Here is a 19,017-nt window from a genome sequence, read left to right on the forward strand (position 1 = left end):
ATCGGTCATAAACTGAACTGGACCAAGCATTTAAACACCATGACTACAACAGCAGGTCAAAGGTTGAGAATAGGAAGGAAATAACTCAACTGCCTGTCCACTATGTACAAGGCACAAGTCAGGAGTGTGAAGAAGTGTTGCCCAGTTACCTGGATGAGTGCAGTTCCAACAATACTCAAAAATCTAAACCAGCACTCAGCTAGCCAATCTTTCTCCTCTATACCACCAGCAAACTGCCTCATGGCACATTCTCAGAGCCCATCAACCACCTCTGATGACAGAGGAGGGATAATATAGTATGGTTTTCTCACAAAAACCCCATCAAGGACATGATCACATGATGCTCTCTGAGGGTTACTCTTAGATAAAGTGGGTATTAGTGCGTGACATCAACCTGAACTGTGTGCTCCCTGTGGATTTCCCGACTTTCTTCAAAGAAATTATTCCCTCCCAGGCACCTGAAATTTTAATCATGAGGTAAATCTGGAAGCTGAGGCCACGGAACAATGTAATGGAATATCGACATGAGGTGCCTCTTTTCTACAAGTATTTAAATTTGAAAAGTACAGAAATTAAGAGGGTGTCCCTTTCTCCTCTTCCCGAGGTACTCTTTTAAAAAATAACTGGTGAAATATTTCAGATTCGTTTTCCTTCATTACCACACTTCACCAGTACTGCAATAGCTGTAAAGGACTTTGGGGTATTATGTTTTCAATGTTGCTCAATAAATGCAGAGTTTTTTTCTCTCTCTACTAAAGTAGAAACGTAAAAATTAAAGACTTCAACCCTAGTATCTAACATTGTCAACAAAGTCAAGCTGAAGGATTGGGCAAGTCCTGTATGTTGCAAGCAAAAGCCCTACCTGCACCTCATGGGTTCCACTGTGAACTGCATCCTGCTTGACATTTGACTGCCCTGCTGGCTCTTCATGCACTGCAGTCTTATCAATGCTCGCCACACTGACAAGTAGGAAAGTGTCGCCTAATAAACAATCATCCAACCTCGGTTGTAAGGCCTTGGCAAATGGATCAGGATGACAGCACCAGTGCTCCACCAAATCAGTCCAATTTCCACTAGGCAACGGTAAAACTCTCTGAAACATCCTACATATAAAAGGGACAGCTTATTAGAATCAGACAAACCACAATGCTTGCCTTTTCACTTCAAATGCAAAAACACAGTCTTGACAATTCAATTGCAATATGATGAATGCACATAAAGAGGTCTTACTGTTAAGATAAAAATACATTTCACTGACCACTGTATTGAAGATAATTAGTTCAGGGTTTGCACCAATACTGGCAGATTGTGATGATTTTACTTGTGATAACTCAACTGATAGGCTGTCAATTGGAATATTGTACACTGCAATTGCTGTGCTGCTGAGGTCAGTGGTCAGTATCGAGTGCTACAAAGTCCCAATCACTGTCAAATAAGCAATAAATAAGGGCCAGAATTACACAACATGTTTTCTTTTCCAAACATGTCATTTAGTTATGAGGACCAGGAGACTTTACCACCTGTGTCAAATGAAGTTTTTTTGTTCCTTTGAATTTTTAAGACAGAAATTTACGTGATATTTGAAATGTGACCAAGAAATGACAGGCACAAGATGCAAACTTGTTTTCATTGTTCAAAGTATATTATGATTCTAATTTGAAATCAGATTTTAAAATAGTTAAGATAAGCCTCAATTTCACACTGCCATAGAGAACCGTAAAACTCCCAGTCTGATATAACAAAGGCTGAATAGTGAGACTATACCCTCTACCATCACACAACATGCCAAACATGAGAAGTATTAACTGTAGAAATGTCAATGCCCAAGCAAAAACATAAAGACTAGTAAACCTGATGAAATAGCAGAAATATGATTTCAGTTTTACTGACGCTGCTAAATAGAGAGCATTTTAAGTTTCAGAATCATTAGCACTTTTATCATTTGCAGCTCAGGTTGAGGCCTGAAAAAAGACCCTGTACAGACAACAAATAAAACGAACGTCATCTACAAAATACCTTGCAAGAACTGTGACAAACACTACATTGGACAAACTGGCAGAAAGCTAGCCACCAGGATACATGAACATGAACTAGCCACAAAACGACATGACCCACTATCACTCGTATCCTTACATACAGATGAGGAAGGACACCACTTTGATTGGGACAACACATCCATCCTAAGACAAGCCAAACAGAGACATTCACGAGAATTCCTAGAAGCATGGCATTCCAACCGGAACTCCATCAACAAACACATTGATTTGGAGCCAATCTACCATCCCCTGAGAAAAGAACAGGAAATGACATCACCAACACAAGAAATGACATCACCAATCCAAGGAAACCTAAACAGATAAATAGAAAGCAGGACATAACACCAGCGCTTCAACGGAGTCTCACTGATGATGTTACCTAGAATGGTGACGAATCGTCTGAAAACAAACCTTCCAGCTCAGCGAGCAATCTCACATCCAGAACTTTTATCATGAACAAACTATGCCTGAGGCACAGTGCTCCTTTAAAAATTGCCAAAATGACAGAAAGGAAGAAGTTTGCATTTATGCAGCATGTTTCCCTACCTAGAGGAATCCCAACTTTCATTTAAATGGAGGGGTGATGACTGTGGAACCCGACTAAACCTTTTCGAGAAGTAGTGATAGTAGTGGACTGAAGAATGGATATTACTTATATCAACTTACAGAAGGCATTCAATCAAGTCTCATGTTAGAGACATACATTTAGGCTTCTGAAATCGAAAGTAAATCACTGATCCAGTTCAGGAACTGGCTGAGTGACAGGAATCAGAGTAAGGATCATGGACAAACTGTCTAACTTTCAGGATGTGTTTGACAGTATCCAACAAACCACTGTTTTGGGGCCACAATTATTTACAATACTCATTAATAACTTAGATCATGGGAGAGAAAGCCACAAATACAAACTTGACAAAGATGGGCAGCCTTATAAGTTATGTATATAGAAACACAACATTGCGAAGAGATAGTGATAGATTAAGTGACTCAGCAAAATAGTGCTAACAGACTTCAATATAAGCAAATGTGAGGTCACCCACTTTGAAGCTAAGAAAGGATTGCATTGTGTGCTTTCCAAATGGTGAAAATTTAGAAACAAGAGAGATCAAGACAGACTTGGGGAACCAGGCAAATAGATCATTAAAATGTCAAGGACCAATGTGGAAAATAGTCAAAATATATAGTGCAGTGGAATGCGAGGAGGTAAAAATCATATTTCAGCTCTATCGGGCCCTGGATCAACCAGACCTGGAGTACTGTGTAAGTACCACACCTTAAAAAGGATTATTAATAGCAGACAAAACATAACACATAATATTGCATGATAAGAGGCAGCAGGTTTAAAAAAACGGTGAGGAAAAATTACTTCTCTGAAAGGGCCACGAATCTGTGGAATTCACCACCCCCAAGTGTGGTGGATACTGGAACATTGAGTAAATTTAAGGAGACAAATAGATTTTTCATTAGTAATGGGTTGAAGGGTTACAAGGAGCATGAAGGAAGGAATGAGACTGTAGTGAGATCAGCCAAAATTGTAATGAATGGCGGGATAGACTCGAGGGGCTGAATTGCTTACTTCTGCTCCTAGTTCTTATGTTCCTAAATATTCAGTAAAATAGGACCCACACTCCAAAGAGATAAATTACAAAACAAGATTACACAAAACAGCATTGTATTCCATGGAATTTAGCAGATTAAAGGGTGATATAAATTTTCAGTACATTAAGAGAACAAATTGTTTCTCTCTCTTTACACCATTTCTACTTGTCATGGGTATAGTATCAAAGCGAGAGCTAGAAATTAAAACAAACACTTCTTCAGACAAATGAAGATGAAAATTTGGAGCTCTTTTGCAAAACTTGGAATTGGATGTTAGGTTCATTATAAATTTTAAACCTAATCTTGATAGATTTTTGTTATATGAAGATATTAGTGGATAATAAGGTAAAGGCAATTACAAGTTAGAGCACATATTATCCATGACCTCATTAAATGGTCATTTATTATGTTCATGGCTGATTATCCTACTCAATGGCTTTTTCTTGCTTTTCCTCCATGTGCTTTGATCCGTTTAGCCCCAAGTGCCATATCCAACACCTTCTTGAAATCATACAACGTTCTGGCCTCGGCTGCTCTCCGTGGTAGTGAATTCTGCAAGCCTACCATTCTCTGGGTGAAGAAATTTCTCATCTCAGTCCGAAATGGTTGACCCTATATCATTATCTGTGACTCTTGGTTCTGGGCTCTCCAATCATTGGGAACATCCTTCCCTACACTTGTAGGTTTCTAGTGAGATTCCCCCCTCATTCTTCTGAACTCCATTGAATACACTTCTAGCCAATTCAACCTCTCCTCACCCGTCGGTGCTAAGCAACATCTGCCAGATTTGGCAGCACAACACTCACTCATACCTGCCTAAATTACATGCTCCAGTCTCTACCGTGGGACTTGACTCTATGACCTACTAGTACGCACTTAGTCAGCTGACCTACCCATTTCCAATATTGAAAAATGTATTAACTATGCACATGTGCTATTTCTGTTACAGATAGTATCCCACTGTCATCCATACGAAAAACAGATCAAAAATATCTTACTGCCTCTTGAGCACGGATTGTCCACAGGTTTGGCACTGAAAGTTATAGGATGTCTGGGCTTGCAAAGTTTCGATGACAGTTGGTACCAGCTCTAAAGAAACATGAAATATTAATATTATTGCAAAACACTGGAGATTAATTCTGCAAATGAAGATTTTACCATGAGAATAATTACATGCATATTACAAGAAAATTAGGTACAAACTTAACTGTCTCAGTATTTTAACAAGTTTTGTCAAAAATCCAACATTCACAGATAAACTTCCACCTTAAGGTATTAATAATAAAACACCACATAACAAACTACGACAACAAGGTGTACAGCTGGAAGAATACAACAGGCCAAGCAGCATCAGAGGAGCAGGAACTACACATGCTTTCCACGTTTGCAAGATTAATTGCCCATAGTTACATGTCATGCTGTGTTACATTGTCATAACCATTGTACTTAACAGACTTTCTCTTATCCAGGAAAATAACCCTCATTTTTCATGCATGGGTATTTCTTGCTTTGAAGCTTATCACTAATGGTTTGTGATATCTTGGATTAATAATGAGGTGCCTGTCAATCAAGGTAACATTTCACCCTGAAAGGCATGTCCCCTCGAGCTCAGTTTCTATTACGAGCCTGATGCAGTTACCAAATGAACTGCCAGCCCCATATCTAACTGACAAAAATGCTTCAAGCAAAGGATTTGCAAAAAAGAAAAGTAATGAACATGCTGGTGGTCGACAGTACAATTGTACACATTTTCTATCCATGAATAAACTCCCTACATAAATCACAGTTGCCTCAGGCATAAGTGAACTCGGCTCAATTTAGAAACTGATGGGGGCAGAAGAATGATTTCTCGTGGTGTAGTGCCTCTGAGCTAGTATGTCCAGTTTCAAGTCCCATCTGCTCCAAAGGTGTGTCAGAACATCTCTGAACAGGTTGTTCAGAACAAAAAGGCAACATAATTTTTGTAAATTGGCTGCTCCCACATTGCTTCTGGACACCAGTTCAAAACAGTAACAGTGAAAAGGATATATTGTTCAGTTTACTTAGCCTGCTCACTATGGATTGAAAAATTATCCATCCATCCACTGGTTTCTGTGGCTATTGAGGGAGTGCAACAAATGGTTACCAGACTGGTCCCTGGGGCAGCAGGCCATATGAAGAACTACTGGATCAGTTAGGGCGATATTCACTGAAGTATAGAAGCATGAAACGGGGGCATTGAGGAATCTTACCATAAGCTATTAAATTCTAACAGGATTAGACAGGGGAAATGCAGGAATGATGTTCACGATGACCAGGATGCCCAGATCCAGGGGTCACAATTACAGCGATAGAAGAAAGTCACTTAGGACTGAAGTGAAAAATTTCCTCACCCAGAGTGAGGTGAGCCTGTGAACTATACCCATTTTCAAAACATTCTGTGTTTTGGTCTCAACCACTCTGTGACAGAGAATTCAGTGCCTGGCCAAAACTGTCCCTCAAGCAACATTGCACACCGCTAAGCTGATTATTTATAGTACATGGTGTGTGTGGGAACTTGCTTTGTATAATGGACCACCATCATTGATAACCTTGCTTCCTGCTGTGTTTAGATTTGTGCAGTGATCTTCACCTTTAAATTAGATGCAATTTAACAACTGAATCATCTCTTTGTAATAACAAACCCCCTTAAATATAGAAATCTTCACTTTTTGCGATGCAACCAGCAATATAAATGGAGAAGTATAATGAAAGAGGGTGAGGAATTAGTAACGTGTAATAACAGCAATCAATGAAAAATTGGAATCAACAGATTGGTGACAGTTTGAGAACAAAGGAGGTGCAGTGAGATCTGGGGGTCCTTGTACACCAGTCACTGATAGTAAGTATGCAAATACAGCAGGCAGTATAGAGGCCAATGGTATTTGGCCTTTATAGCGAAAGGAATGGAGTTCAGGAGCAGAGCGTCTTGCTTAACAGTACAGGGTCTTGGTAAGACCACAACTGGAGTATTCTGTGCCATTTTGGTTTCCTTTTCTGACATAGGACACACTGGTTATGGAGAAAGTGCAAGGAAGATTTGCCAGATTCATTCCTGGGACAGCAGCACTGAGGTATGAAGAGAGGCTGGATCGGTTAGGAATGATTTAGAAGAATGGAGGGGAGAATCTCAATGAAACTTTTAAAATTCTAACAGGACCAGGGAGCATAAACACAAGAAGGATTTACCAATATCTGGGGAGACCAGAACCAGGAGTCATGGTTTAAATGATTGGGGGCAGGCCATTTAGGGTTGAAATGAGGGAAAATTTCTTCACCCAGAGAGTGGTGAACCTGTGGAATTATTTGCCACACAAAGTAGCAAATGTGGCTATGTTTTCCAGAAGGAGATAGATACAGTTCTTTGGGCTAAAGAGATCAAATGGTGTGGGGAGGACAAGGCACGAGCAAGTTACTGAGGTGGATGAACAGCCATGGTCATATTGAATTCCTGCTGTCCCAGCAATGAATCTGGCAAACATTCCTTGCACTTTCTCCATAACCAGTGTGTCCTACCTCAGATAAAGAAACAAAACTGCACAGAATACTCCAGGTGTGGTGTTGCCAAGACCCTGTACAATTCAGCAAGACGCTCTGCTCCTGTACTCCAATCCTTCATGATAAAGGCCAAATTCCATTGGCCTCTTTACTGCCTGCTGTATTTGCATACTTACTATCAGTGACTGGTGTACAAGGGCCCCCAGATCTCATTGCACCTCCTTTGTTCTCAAACTGTCACCAATCTGTTGATTCCAATTTTTCATTGATTACTGTTATTACACGTTACTAATTCCTCACCCTCTTTCATTATACTTCTCCATTTATATTGCTCAAAGGCCTGAATAGCCTACTCCTCTTCTTATTTTCCGTTATTCTATGTACCAGTGAATCTGTAAGTGCTGTTATACCGACAGACCATGAAACTTCTCCATTCAGACATATCCTTCAAGGGTTAGCTTTCCATGTCTTATCCTCACTTCCAAAACAGAAATTGTTTAGGAGATTAGAATCCTGTAGCAGCACTTCCCCAAGTCAGGTCAAACGCTGGAAATTTGCTGCCATGCTCTAAAGCAGGAATGGCTGCCATTCTGCTCCAACTAATTTATAAAAGCTGAGTTCCTGCTCTTACAAGCCGCTGTATTGCAATCCCTTTCAGATGTCACTGAAGAGTCGTGACAATTTTCATTGTTCAATATGGGGTCAAAGTGGGAAAGATCTTCGGAAGTACCATTCCATACAGCAGTGACAAGCAGGGACGGATTTACAATATTAAAGTTTAGGCTTGGATGAATAGGAATCAATCCTCTCCTTAATTTCATCACAAGGAATCTTCGAAAGCATTCTTTGACATGTACTGATTTTTTTCTGTCCCTCTGTGCACTCTTCCTCTGTGGGAAAGAGGTGCAGTACAAGCTTGGACAGTGAACATTGGTGCCATCCTAATCAAGCTCAATAAATTCTCCAGGTGGTACACAGGCATACAGCTCTCAGTAGGCGTTATTAGCATGCAATTAGAAATAGATGACATGTCACTTTCGCCTATTCTTAGCCCAAGGACGATGAGCCCAACAGCTACATTACAATCTCTGACTGTCAGCAGAGATTAAAACAGAGACCCTCCTGACCACAATGCATGTTTAAGCACTGAGCCAAGGATGCTCAATTTGCAAATGCTCAGGTACAGTGGATTGGTGGGTGGGGAGACAACTTTGATATGACTTTAAAAGATACTTACTGCTCTTCCCGATTGGGCAAGCTTGCACATATTAAGGACTAACAAGACCACATCAATTAAAAGAACATATCAAAATATAGAATTTGAGCTTGAAGTTGGTTAGAAATCAGGCTTATTTGAAGCTAATTTGTAGCCATTAAAGAAAGGATTGTTGAAAGTTTTTCTGAGAACAAGATAAATTGTGCTTACATTTTTTCACTTAAAATTATACTTATAGTGTGCTCTTTAGCTGTAAATCTCTAAACATCCAAGGTACTTGAATAGCTTTGCTGTGATTCTTTAAATTGATGTTTGAATGCTCAAGGGTGTGTGAAGTAGTACACTTTAAAAGAAAAGGACAGGTCTGAAATGGGCTATTTCTAAGGTTCAGCCAGAAACCTAATAGTTAGCCATGGATTGTAATTACCAACAAAGCTCTTGCATGAATAACAATTTTGTGAAAAGTGAGACACATTTAAATTCGACTATATTGGCCAATAATTTTCAGCGTAATTAATTTAGTTAAAAATATAAGAGCTGGTCACCTGCAGGTTGATTAATCTGAACTTGCAGCCTCATGTGGAATCCATCTCCTGCGACGTAGTGGAGATTGCGGCAGGAGGGAGGAACAATTCTGACCCCTACTGGCAAATCTAGGTTGATGCGCTGCCCTCCAGTACAAAGACATATGGATGATGGGCTGAGAGTAACTTGCAGCTCAGAGTATTTCTCTGGAACGTTTCTGCTCAAAGAAGACACAATGAGTTATGTTTTTGAGTGAGCGCCAACACTGCACGCCATAATGGAAAGATCTAGTATCCATTCTTGAAACACACCTAAATCTGAATACATTCTTTTCCTTTCCATGAAATATTGTGAACATCATTTAACATCAGCTGATGACTGTGACAAGATTCAATATCTCAATGTGGATTCAATTAGCAGTCAGGCTGCATAATAGGGACCTTGGTTAGCAGTGGCTAGTATACTTATTAGTGAATTCTTCAAATTGTATTATTCACTGTCAAAGAATCAGCTAATAAAAAGTAGAAACACATTTTAATTTAAATCAGTCACCCTAAGCCTAGTAATGGCAGAAATAAATCAAGACTAATAAGAATGCATTACATAGAGAGCCAGTTTCATTAAATGCAAGGTCATTTAGAAAATGCTTCTTTTTCAATCTTCAAGTACCAAGAATAATCAGTACATATAAATATATATCAAATAAAATCTATACTGCACATTTATCATGGAAACATCTCTCAAAGCACTTCACAGAAGAATAATAGGAGAAATAAAGCCTTATAGCCAAAGGAGATTTAAAGGTTTAGTGACTTAGATGAAGAATCTTAAAGAAGATAAATACGGAGCAGACAAGGAATTTAAGGAGTGAAAAATTCTAAAGCAGAGGCCCAGGTGACTAAATGTGTAACCATCGATGGCAGAGTGAAAGAGATAGATGCCAAAGCCATGGAACAGATAGTTCAGGTGAGATAATACAATAAGGTTGGAAGTTACAGTATAGATGACTGAGAGGTAGCAACTTAAACACTTTAAACTTTATTTTGTAAAAAATACAAGTAGCAATAAATAACCATTCTGTTCTATTCTATTCTCAGACGAACTTGAATGATCAGCTCATACAGGGATTTAAACACAAGGTTGTGTTTAAGGTTGCAAATTTGAGGTGCTGAAGATCTCAGTATGAGTTTATCCAGGACAAAGATATTGGGTAGATGGTGTTTGATGCAATATAGGATACAAAATAGAGAGCTTTGGATGAACTGAAAATTTTCAGGTCAATATTGACATGTGGACAAGGGAGCATTGATCTGATCATAGGTAACAAAGGTATTTAAGAAGGCTTCAACATGAAATTAGCTACAGCAGGAATGGTAATTATGAAGTGGAAGAAGGGCTCTTTGTGGCAGGAGTCAAAAACAGAGCTCAACATCAAACAGAATGCTGAGGTAACAAATTATAGTTCAGCCCAAGACAGCAGCTACGAGGGAACAGAATCAGTGACTCGGGTATGGATTGTATAATAAGGGTCTTGCGTACATTAACTGGAGGAAACTGCACTGCCAAGGCAGTGGAGAGTTTCAAAGTGATGGAAAAGATGTAAATAATACGAGTTGACCACACATGAAAAGCCCCTTCACCTAAATCAGAAATTGCATTTGTATCATAATTTCTTCCAAAGCGTAATAATTGTAGTTTTGTGCTCAATAATAGCAGTTAATATATAAAAACAAGCTTTTATGTACACAGTAAGTATTATAAATAATCAGGTTACTTGTGAGCAATGTTGCTTGAAGGACAATTTTGGTCAGGATACTGTTTACCAGCAAAAGCAGAAAGTGCTGCATCTACATATGGAGAAATAGAACCAAGCTCCGAAGGCAGCACTGGACTCAGAACATCTGTTTCTCTCTCTGCAGGTGCTGCCAGAGTTGCTGAGATTTTTCAACACTTTCTGCTTTTATTCCAGATCTCCTGTATCTGCAGTATTTTGCTTTTATTTGGGACAACTAACTATCCTTTTAATTTGTGGTGAGAGATCCTTGGCCTTCACCCACATCAGCATCCAGTCATCTAACAATTCACTGAAAAGACATCTCCAACAGAACAACATCTCCCCAGATATACATGAGCAGTAATGCGCAAATTACTGCAGATGTTGGAATCTGGATGCAAGCAAAAAAAATTGCTGGTGATCACAACAGGTCAGGTAACATCCATGGATAGAAAGCACGCTAACGTTTTGAGTCTAGATGACTCTCCATTACAGCTGAAGTTCAGGGAACATCATTTACGAATCGTGGGGGGGGGGGGGCGAATTGGAATGCAGGGGGAGAAAGAATGTTAGTAGGTCAGATTTAAGATGTGAACTATCAACATTCTTTCTCCCCCAGCATTCCAAGCTGCCACCTTCACTTCAGCTTTGATGAAGAGTCGTCTAGATTCAAGACTTTGTCTTGCTTTCTCTCCATGGATGCTGCCTGACCCGCTGTGACCTCCAGCCTTTTTGTTTTCAACGCTTGAGCAATCATTTCAGCTCACAGGTCAACCCAGTCTTGAAGGAACGGTATGTTGTCTACGTGTATCTAGTTCAGTTTTCTCCCAGCGAATTTAGCCGCTAAATTTATTGGTTAAATCCTCATTCCTGCTCTGAAAATCGGCTCTTCCCATCTTGACGATACATGAAAGTAAACATTCTCACATCTATTTGTCAGAAGTGTGTATGAAAGGTTGCTTTACTGTCGCTGCAACGTGGTGAAGACTCAACACAGAAAGGAGATCCTGAACGTTTGTCATCAGTCACTGTGAGTCTGCATGCTCAGAGAAGTTAAAACAGTTACCCAATGATCAAGAGCCCGCTCTGGGTGCTGTTCCTGATCTCTAAGAAGCCCTGTGTTTGCAGCAGCGATCTTTCCATCTGTCCCTCGACAATCCTGCACCTTCCTTACTTCTCGGAAATCCTCACTGAAATGTAACAAAGTAGCAGCCAATCAGCGTCAGGCTCTCGTCCGACAACTACGTCACGTACGCACGCACGCGACTTCTCACGCAATTGTTTGGACGCACGCGCCCCGCCTTTTGGAGCTCCCGAGACCTAGAAATCTCCCCGTAGCGCCATCTGCAGCTCGGGAGGGTATAGCGCCACTGCCTCCCAACCCAACAAAGCAGCGCCCGGAACTGTGGAGGCTGGAAATGCTCAACAAAAATAGGAATTGCTGGAGAAACTTAGCCGGTGTGATAGCGTCCTGTGGAGAGAATGCAGAGTTAACGTAGTTCTGACGACGCGAAACGTTAACTGTTTTTCTCTCTCTACTGATATTGCCAGACCTGCTGAGTTTCTCCAGCAATCTCTGTTTGTGTTGAACTTCAAACCCAATCTCTGGTATTGCTGTTTTGGGACAGAGGGAAAGGGGAGATGGAGTGTTGAGGTTTGGCACTTGGTGAAAGTCAATACCATAGGAATTCAAAATCTTTATTCGGCCCAATCCAGCATCTCTCAATTTTTTTTAATTCGTTCATGGGATGTGGCCACCATTAGCTGGGCAAAATTTATTGACCATCCCCAGTCACCCTTGAGAAGACGTTGATGAGCTGCTGCAGTCACGTGCAGTAAATTAAGTCACAATTCTGTTCTGCAGGGCTAACCAGGATGTTGACCTGGCAAGAGTGAGGAATTGGTGACGTATTTCCACATCAAATGATGAGTGGTTTTGAGGTGGAATTGCAGGTGGTGGACCTTGTAACTCCTGTCCTTGTCCTTCTTGGTGGAAGTGTTCGTGAATTTGGAAGATGCTGCCTGAAGATCTTTGGTGAATCTCTGCAGTGCATCTTTTACATAATACACAATGGTGCTCCTGAGCATTGGTGGTGGGGTCGATGGAGTGCATGTTGGTAGATGAGGCACCAATCAAGCAGGCTGCTTTGTCCTGGATGCTGTCAAGCTTCTTGAGTGTTGTTGGAGCTGCACCAATCCGGGAAAGTGGGGAGTATTCCATCACCTGCCTAATAGAAAACCGGAAGAACTGCGGGTGCTGGAAATCAGAAGTAAAAACAGAAATTGCTGGAAAATCCCAGCAAGTCCGGCAGCATCTTTGGAAAGAAATCGGAGTTAGCAATTCAGGTTCCGTGACCCTTCTTCAGAACTGATCGTAGCTCAGAAGAAGTTGGTTTTTATGCGGAAGATATGGTGAGGACAAGAGTTAGGGATTAAATGATAAGGGGAGATAAAGCTAAGGAGATAGAAGAACAAAAGAAGGACAGATAAAGGAGTGGTTAATGGTCAGCCTCAGAGAATGAATAGTCACCAAAGAGGACTTTAGTGGCTAACAATGGGTAGTATGTAATAACAGACCATGTGATAACAAGGTCTGGCCTTGATAACAGGAGGCAGGAGATGAGTTAAATGTAGCAGGATTCCTAGCTTCTGATCTCCTCCTGTAATCACAACATTTAAATGTCTAGTCCAGTCCAGTTTTGGGTCAGTGGTAACCCCAGGATGTTAGTAGTGAGGGATTTATCGATAGTAATGGCATTGAATGTCAAGGGTACAATGGGAAGATTCTCTTCTGCTGGAGATGACCATTGCCTGGCACTTGGTGGTGTGAAAGTTATTTATCACTTGTCAGCTCGATCCTGAATATTGGCTAGGTCTTGCTCTAAAATAAATCAAAAAACTGTGGATGCTGGAAATCTGAAACAAAAACAGAATTTGCAGGAGAAACTCAGAAGGTCTAGTGACACTTCAGAACTGACCTGAAATGTTAACTCTGTATTCTCTCTATAGATGCTGCCAGACCTGCTGAATTTCAACAGCAATTGCTACCACTGTCCAGGTTTGCTTCTTTTGAACACAAATTCCAAAATTTGAGGAGTTGCAAACGGTGCTGAACATTGTGCAATCATTGACAAATATTCCATTGCTGACCCTATGATGGAGGGAAGGCTATTGATGAAGCAGCTGAAGATGTTTGGACGTAAAAACCATGCAACAGCTACTACCATCTATGTGCCAGGTTTGGTTCCAACCAATGGACAGTATTCCCCAGATTCCCATTGATTCCAGTTTTGCCAGAGCACTTTCGCACCATACTCAGTCAAATGCATCCTTAATGTAAAAGGCTGCCACTCTCACTTTACCTCTGTAAGTAATGGCTGAAGTGGTCATAACCAGAAGACAGGGACAGCCACAAGTGTGGCATGAGCACCTACCAAGCTTCCTTGTTGGTTGTTCTTTCTGTTGTTGGCATCTGTTGCCAAGCTGCTGTAGTCACTGGTCATCCGGTGATGTACACCAGCCCATTGGAAGTGTCACAATTTCCCTCCGTTGTTAGCTATGAACTCCATGCATGCAATAGTCAATGACTAGGGTCTTTGTGGCACACTTGTAATCATCTTTGTTTGTACTGAGCAATGATTCTAGGTGGATTGGCCATGCTAAATTGCGCGTAGTGTTCAGGAATGTGTAGATTAGATGGGTTATAGACCCTTCTTCATTTCTGAAGAAGGGTCTAGGCCTGAAACGTCAGCCTTCCTGCTCCTCTGATGCTGCTTGACCTGCTGTGTTCATCGAGCTCTACACCTTGTTATCTCAGATTCTCCAGCATCTGCAGTTCCTGCTATCTCTAATACATCTACACCAACTTCCTAACTTCCTGATGATCCAACCTGACCAAATAACGTTACACTTATTGCTGCCACGCTATTACACTTCACTGAGATGGATTGCTGGAAATTAAGCCCCATTATTCTCAGAGTTGTTGCAAAAGTTTTAAAAAATTATAAAAATATGCAGAATTCCCCTATTTACCTGTCTTTTAGTACCCACCTCTTGTGATGCTAATTGAAGGATAAATATTGTACAATACACTGAGGATAACGATCTCACCCCTCACCCCTCTGTTTCATTAATGGGTTCCAAAAAAGAGTCATATCAGATTCAAATATTAATCTCTCCCAACAAACACTGTCAGACCTACTGAGTATCTCTTATGTTTTCTGTTTCCAATCTAGTATCACTTCCAAATATTCTCATTAGAAATAATGAGATGCAATTAGTAATTCCCAAAAAAAGCAGATTGTGTAACAACCAGAGCACTATTTAGTAATAAGTGGAAACCAGAAAAATCTCTATCTTTCAAAACTAATCAGTGAGACTAGTTAAGTCTAGCCTCATTATCACTGCTAAACTGTGCAACAACAAGACAAAGGAAACAACAGATTCCGATTTCAATGGGTGCCAACTCATTCACCTGGTTCCATGTTAAATCTCTAAAAAGGAGATTGTGAGACCCTGTTTGCCTATCACTGAGGTTCACTTGCTTCAGTTGATTGAGTTTTAGGTTCTTTTTTCAACGTTCTCTTTGTCTGTACCCTCTGAAGTTGTCGCAGAAGTTTGATTCAAATATGCTTTATACATCTATACAGTCATTGTGCATACAGTGCCATCTTTCATACACAAGTGTAGACAATGACTGTCAACAAGTTAATTGATAATGTAGGCATCTCAGCTGATTCTAGCAGTTTTCTTAACGCACAAAATATGAACTTCCTCAAAACAAGTCATCATTTACAGAAGTGTAAGTACTGGATTTCTTTAAAACACACAAAGGTTATTAAATCCCTGGGACCTGAACCGTGTGTTTCCCAGAAATTTGTGAGAGGTTAGGGAAGTGATTTTTGTGCTCCTTGCTGAGATACTTGTATCACCAATAGTCACGGGTGAGGTGTCAGAAGATTGTAGGTTGACCACTATTTAAGAAAGGCTGTAAGGAAAAGCCAGGTCACTGTAGACCAATGAGCCTTACATTAGTGGTGGTTTAGTTGTTGGAGGGGATTCTGAAGAACAGGATTTACGTGCATTCGGAAAGGCAAGGATTTTTAATGAATAGTCAACATGGCTTTGTGCATAGGAAATTGTGTTTTGTTAACTTGATCGAGTTTTTTGAAAAGGTGACAAAGAAGGTTGATGAAGGCAGAGCAGTAGACATTGTCTATTGGACTTCAGCAAAGCGTTCAACAAGGTTCGCACGGTAGACTGATTAGTCTCCAGCACATCCCTCACCTTCCTGGACCTCTCAGTCTCCATCTCAGGCAACTAGCTTGTAACTGATGTCCATTTCAAGCCCACCGACTCACACAGCTACCTAGAATACACCTCCTCCCACCCACCCTCCGGCAAAAATTCCATCCCCTATTCCCAATTCCTCCGCCTCCACCGCATCTGCTCCCACGATAAGACATTCCACTCCCGCACATCCCAGATGTCCAAGTTCTTTAAGGACCGCAACTTTCCCCCCACAGTGATCGAGAACGCCCTTGACCGCGTCTCCCGTATTTCCCGCAACACATCCCTCACACCCCGCCCCCGCCACAACCGCCCCAAGAGGATCCCCCTCGTTCTCACACACCACCCTACCAACCTCCGGATACAACGCATTATCCTCCGACACTTCCGCCATTTACAATCCGACCCCACCACCCAAGACATTTTTCCATCCCCTCCCCTGTCAGCTTTCCGGAAAGACCACTCTCTCCGTGACTCCCTTGTTCGCTCCACACTGCCCTCCAACCCCACCACACCCGGCACCTTCCCCTGCAACCGCAGGAAATGCTACACCTGTCCCCACACCTCCTCCCTCACCCCCATCCCAGGCCCCAGGATGACATTCCACATTAAGCAGAGGTTCACCTGCACATCTGCCAATGTGGTATACTGCATCCACTGTACCCGGTGCGCCTTCCTCTACATTGGGGAAACCAAGCGGAGGCTTGGGGACCGCTTTGCAGAACACCTCCGCGCAGTTCGCAACAAACAACTGCACCTCCCAGTCGCAAACCATTTCCACTCCCCCTCCCATTCTCTAGATGACATGTCCATCATGGGCCTCCTGCACTGCCACAATGATGCCACCCGAAGGTTGCAGGAACAGCAACTCATATTCCGCCTGGGAACCCTGCAGCCATATGGTATCAATGTGGACTTCACCAGTTTCAAAATCTCCCCTTCCCCTACTGCATCCCTAAACCAGCCCAGTTCGTCCCTTCCCCCCACTGCACCACACAACCAGCCCAGCTCTTCCCCCCCCACCCACTGCATCCCAAAACCAGTCCAACCTGTCTCTGCCTCCCTAACCGGTTCTTCCTCTCACCCATCCCTTCCTCCCACACCAAGCCGCACCCCCAGCTACCTACTAACCTCATCCCACCTCCTTGACCTGTCCGTCTTCCCTGGACTGACCTATCCCCTCCCTACCTCCCCACCTACACTCTCTCCACCTATCTTCTTTACTCTCCATCTTCGGTCCGCCTCCCCCTCTCTCCCTATTTATTCCAGTTCCCTCTCCCCATCCCCCTCTCTGATGAAGGGTCTAGGCCCGAAACATCAGCTTTTGTGCTCCTGAGATGCTGCTTGGCCTGCTGTGTTCATCCAGCCTCACATTTTATTATCTTAGACTGATTAGTAAGGTTGGATTCCCTGGGATCCGGGGAGCTAGCCAATTGGATACAAAATTGGCTTAAAGGTAAAAAACAGAGGCTGGTGAGACAGGGTTTCTTTTCCAACAGGAGGTCTGAGACCTGTAGTGTACCACAAGTATTAGTTTGGACCTGCTGCTTTTCATCATTTATATATGTGATTTAGATGTGAATATAGGACGCATAGTTAGTAAGTTTGCAGATGACTCCAAAATAGGTAGTGTAGTGAACGCTGAAGAAGAGTATCTCAGAGCACGATAAGACCTTGATCAGATGGGCCAATGGGTCAAGAAGTGAGGAATGGAGTTTAATTTAGATAAATGTGAGGTGCTGTTTTTTGGTAAGGCAAATCAGAACAGGATTTATATGATTGATGGCAGGGCCCTGGAAAGAGACCTAGTGGTGCAGGCGTATGGTTCCTTGAAAGTGCAGTTGCAGGTGGACAGTGTGGAAAAGAAGGTGTTTGGTACACTTGCCGTCATTGGTCACAACATTGAGTAAAGGAATTTGGAGGTCATATATATAGGACCTGAGTGAGGATAATTTTACAATACTGCATGCAATTCTAGTCACTCTCTATTTAGGAAAGACATTAAATTTGAGAGGATGAAGAAAAGATTTGGAAGGATGTTGCTGGAATTGAAGCATTTGATGTATAGATATTGAATAGACTGGGGCTTTTTTCTATTAATTGTCAGAAGCTGAGGGGGGACCTTACAGAGGTTTATAAAACTTTGGATAGGGTGAGTGGTAAGGTCTTTTTCCTGGGGTGGCAGAGTCCAAAACTAGAGGGCATAGGTTTAAGGTGAGAGGGGAAGAATCTAAAAAGGACCTGAAGGGTAACTTTCTCACACAGAGCATGGTGCATGTCCAGAATGAGCTGCCAGAGAAAGTGGTGGAGGCTGGCACAATTACAGCATTTAAAAGGCACCTGGATGGATATATGAAGGGTCTAGGCCCGAAACGTCAGCTTTTGTGCTCCTGAGATGCTGCTGGGCCTGCTGTGTTCATCCAGCCTCACATTTTATTATCTTGGATATATGAAGGAGAAGGGTTTAGAGGGACATGGACCAAAGGTCAGACTGGGATGGCTTGTCGGCATGGAAGAGTTCTATCAAAGGGTCTGTTTCCATGCTGTATGACTCTCTAAGTCCATCCACTTCCAGAGATAAACTTGAATGCCATACATATACATGTTTCACCAGGATTGAGGTTCAAGGTCAGCTCGAGGAATCCTAAAATTTATTTTATTCAGTTTTGAATATGATTTGATTTGATTTGATTTGTTTTAATTTGCTATTGTCACGTGTTCCAGGTACAGTGAAAAGTTAGGTTTTGCATGGAGTACAGGCAGATCAGACCATACAAAGTGCACTCAGGCTGTAGAACAGAGTGAGGAATGCAATGTTATGGCTGCAGAGAAGGTGCACAGACAGCAAAATCAACATTACGTTTAAAATTTGAGAGGTCCATTCAGATGTCTAATAACAGCAGGGGAGAAGCTGTTCTTGAATTTATTTGTACATGTATACAAATTTTTATATCTACTGCCAAAAAAGAGGGTAGAAGAGAGTATAACCGGAGTGGGGCAGGTGGGGAGGGGGGGGGGGGTTCGGGGTAGTATTGTAGGCAAGGCCAGCATTTACTGACCAT

At 41.8% G+C, this 19,017-nt stretch overlaps 1 protein-coding gene across 2 annotated transcripts in view; it reads right to left on the minus strand.

The window, feature by feature from the left end:
- Positions 1 to 19,017, minus strand: part of ube3d (ubiquitin protein ligase E3D) — a 179,176-nt gene that overhangs the window by 142,008 nt on the left and 18,151 nt on the right. For both annotated transcript variants that reach the window (XM_059645730.1, XM_048530254.2), the window contains exons 2-5: positions 11,733 to 11,856; positions 8,913 to 9,109; positions 4,634 to 4,724; positions 863 to 1,103 (exon numbers count right to left, since the gene is read on the minus strand). In XM_059645730.1, coding sequence (XP_059501713.1) covers positions 863 to 1,103; positions 4,634 to 4,724; positions 8,913 to 9,109; positions 11,733 to 11,809 — 606 coding nt within the window. In that variant the 5' untranslated portion in view covers positions 11,810 to 11,856. The remainder of the gene's footprint in view (positions 1 to 862; positions 1,104 to 4,633; positions 4,725 to 8,912; positions 9,110 to 11,732; positions 11,857 to 19,017) is intronic.

Source organism: Stegostoma tigrinum, chromosome 4 (genome assembly GCF_030684315.1).
Source record: "Stegostoma tigrinum isolate sSteTig4 chromosome 4, sSteTig4.hap1, whole genome shotgun sequence".
Lineage (NCBI taxonomy): Eukaryota > Metazoa > Chordata > Chondrichthyes > Orectolobiformes > Stegostomatidae > Stegostoma > Stegostoma tigrinum.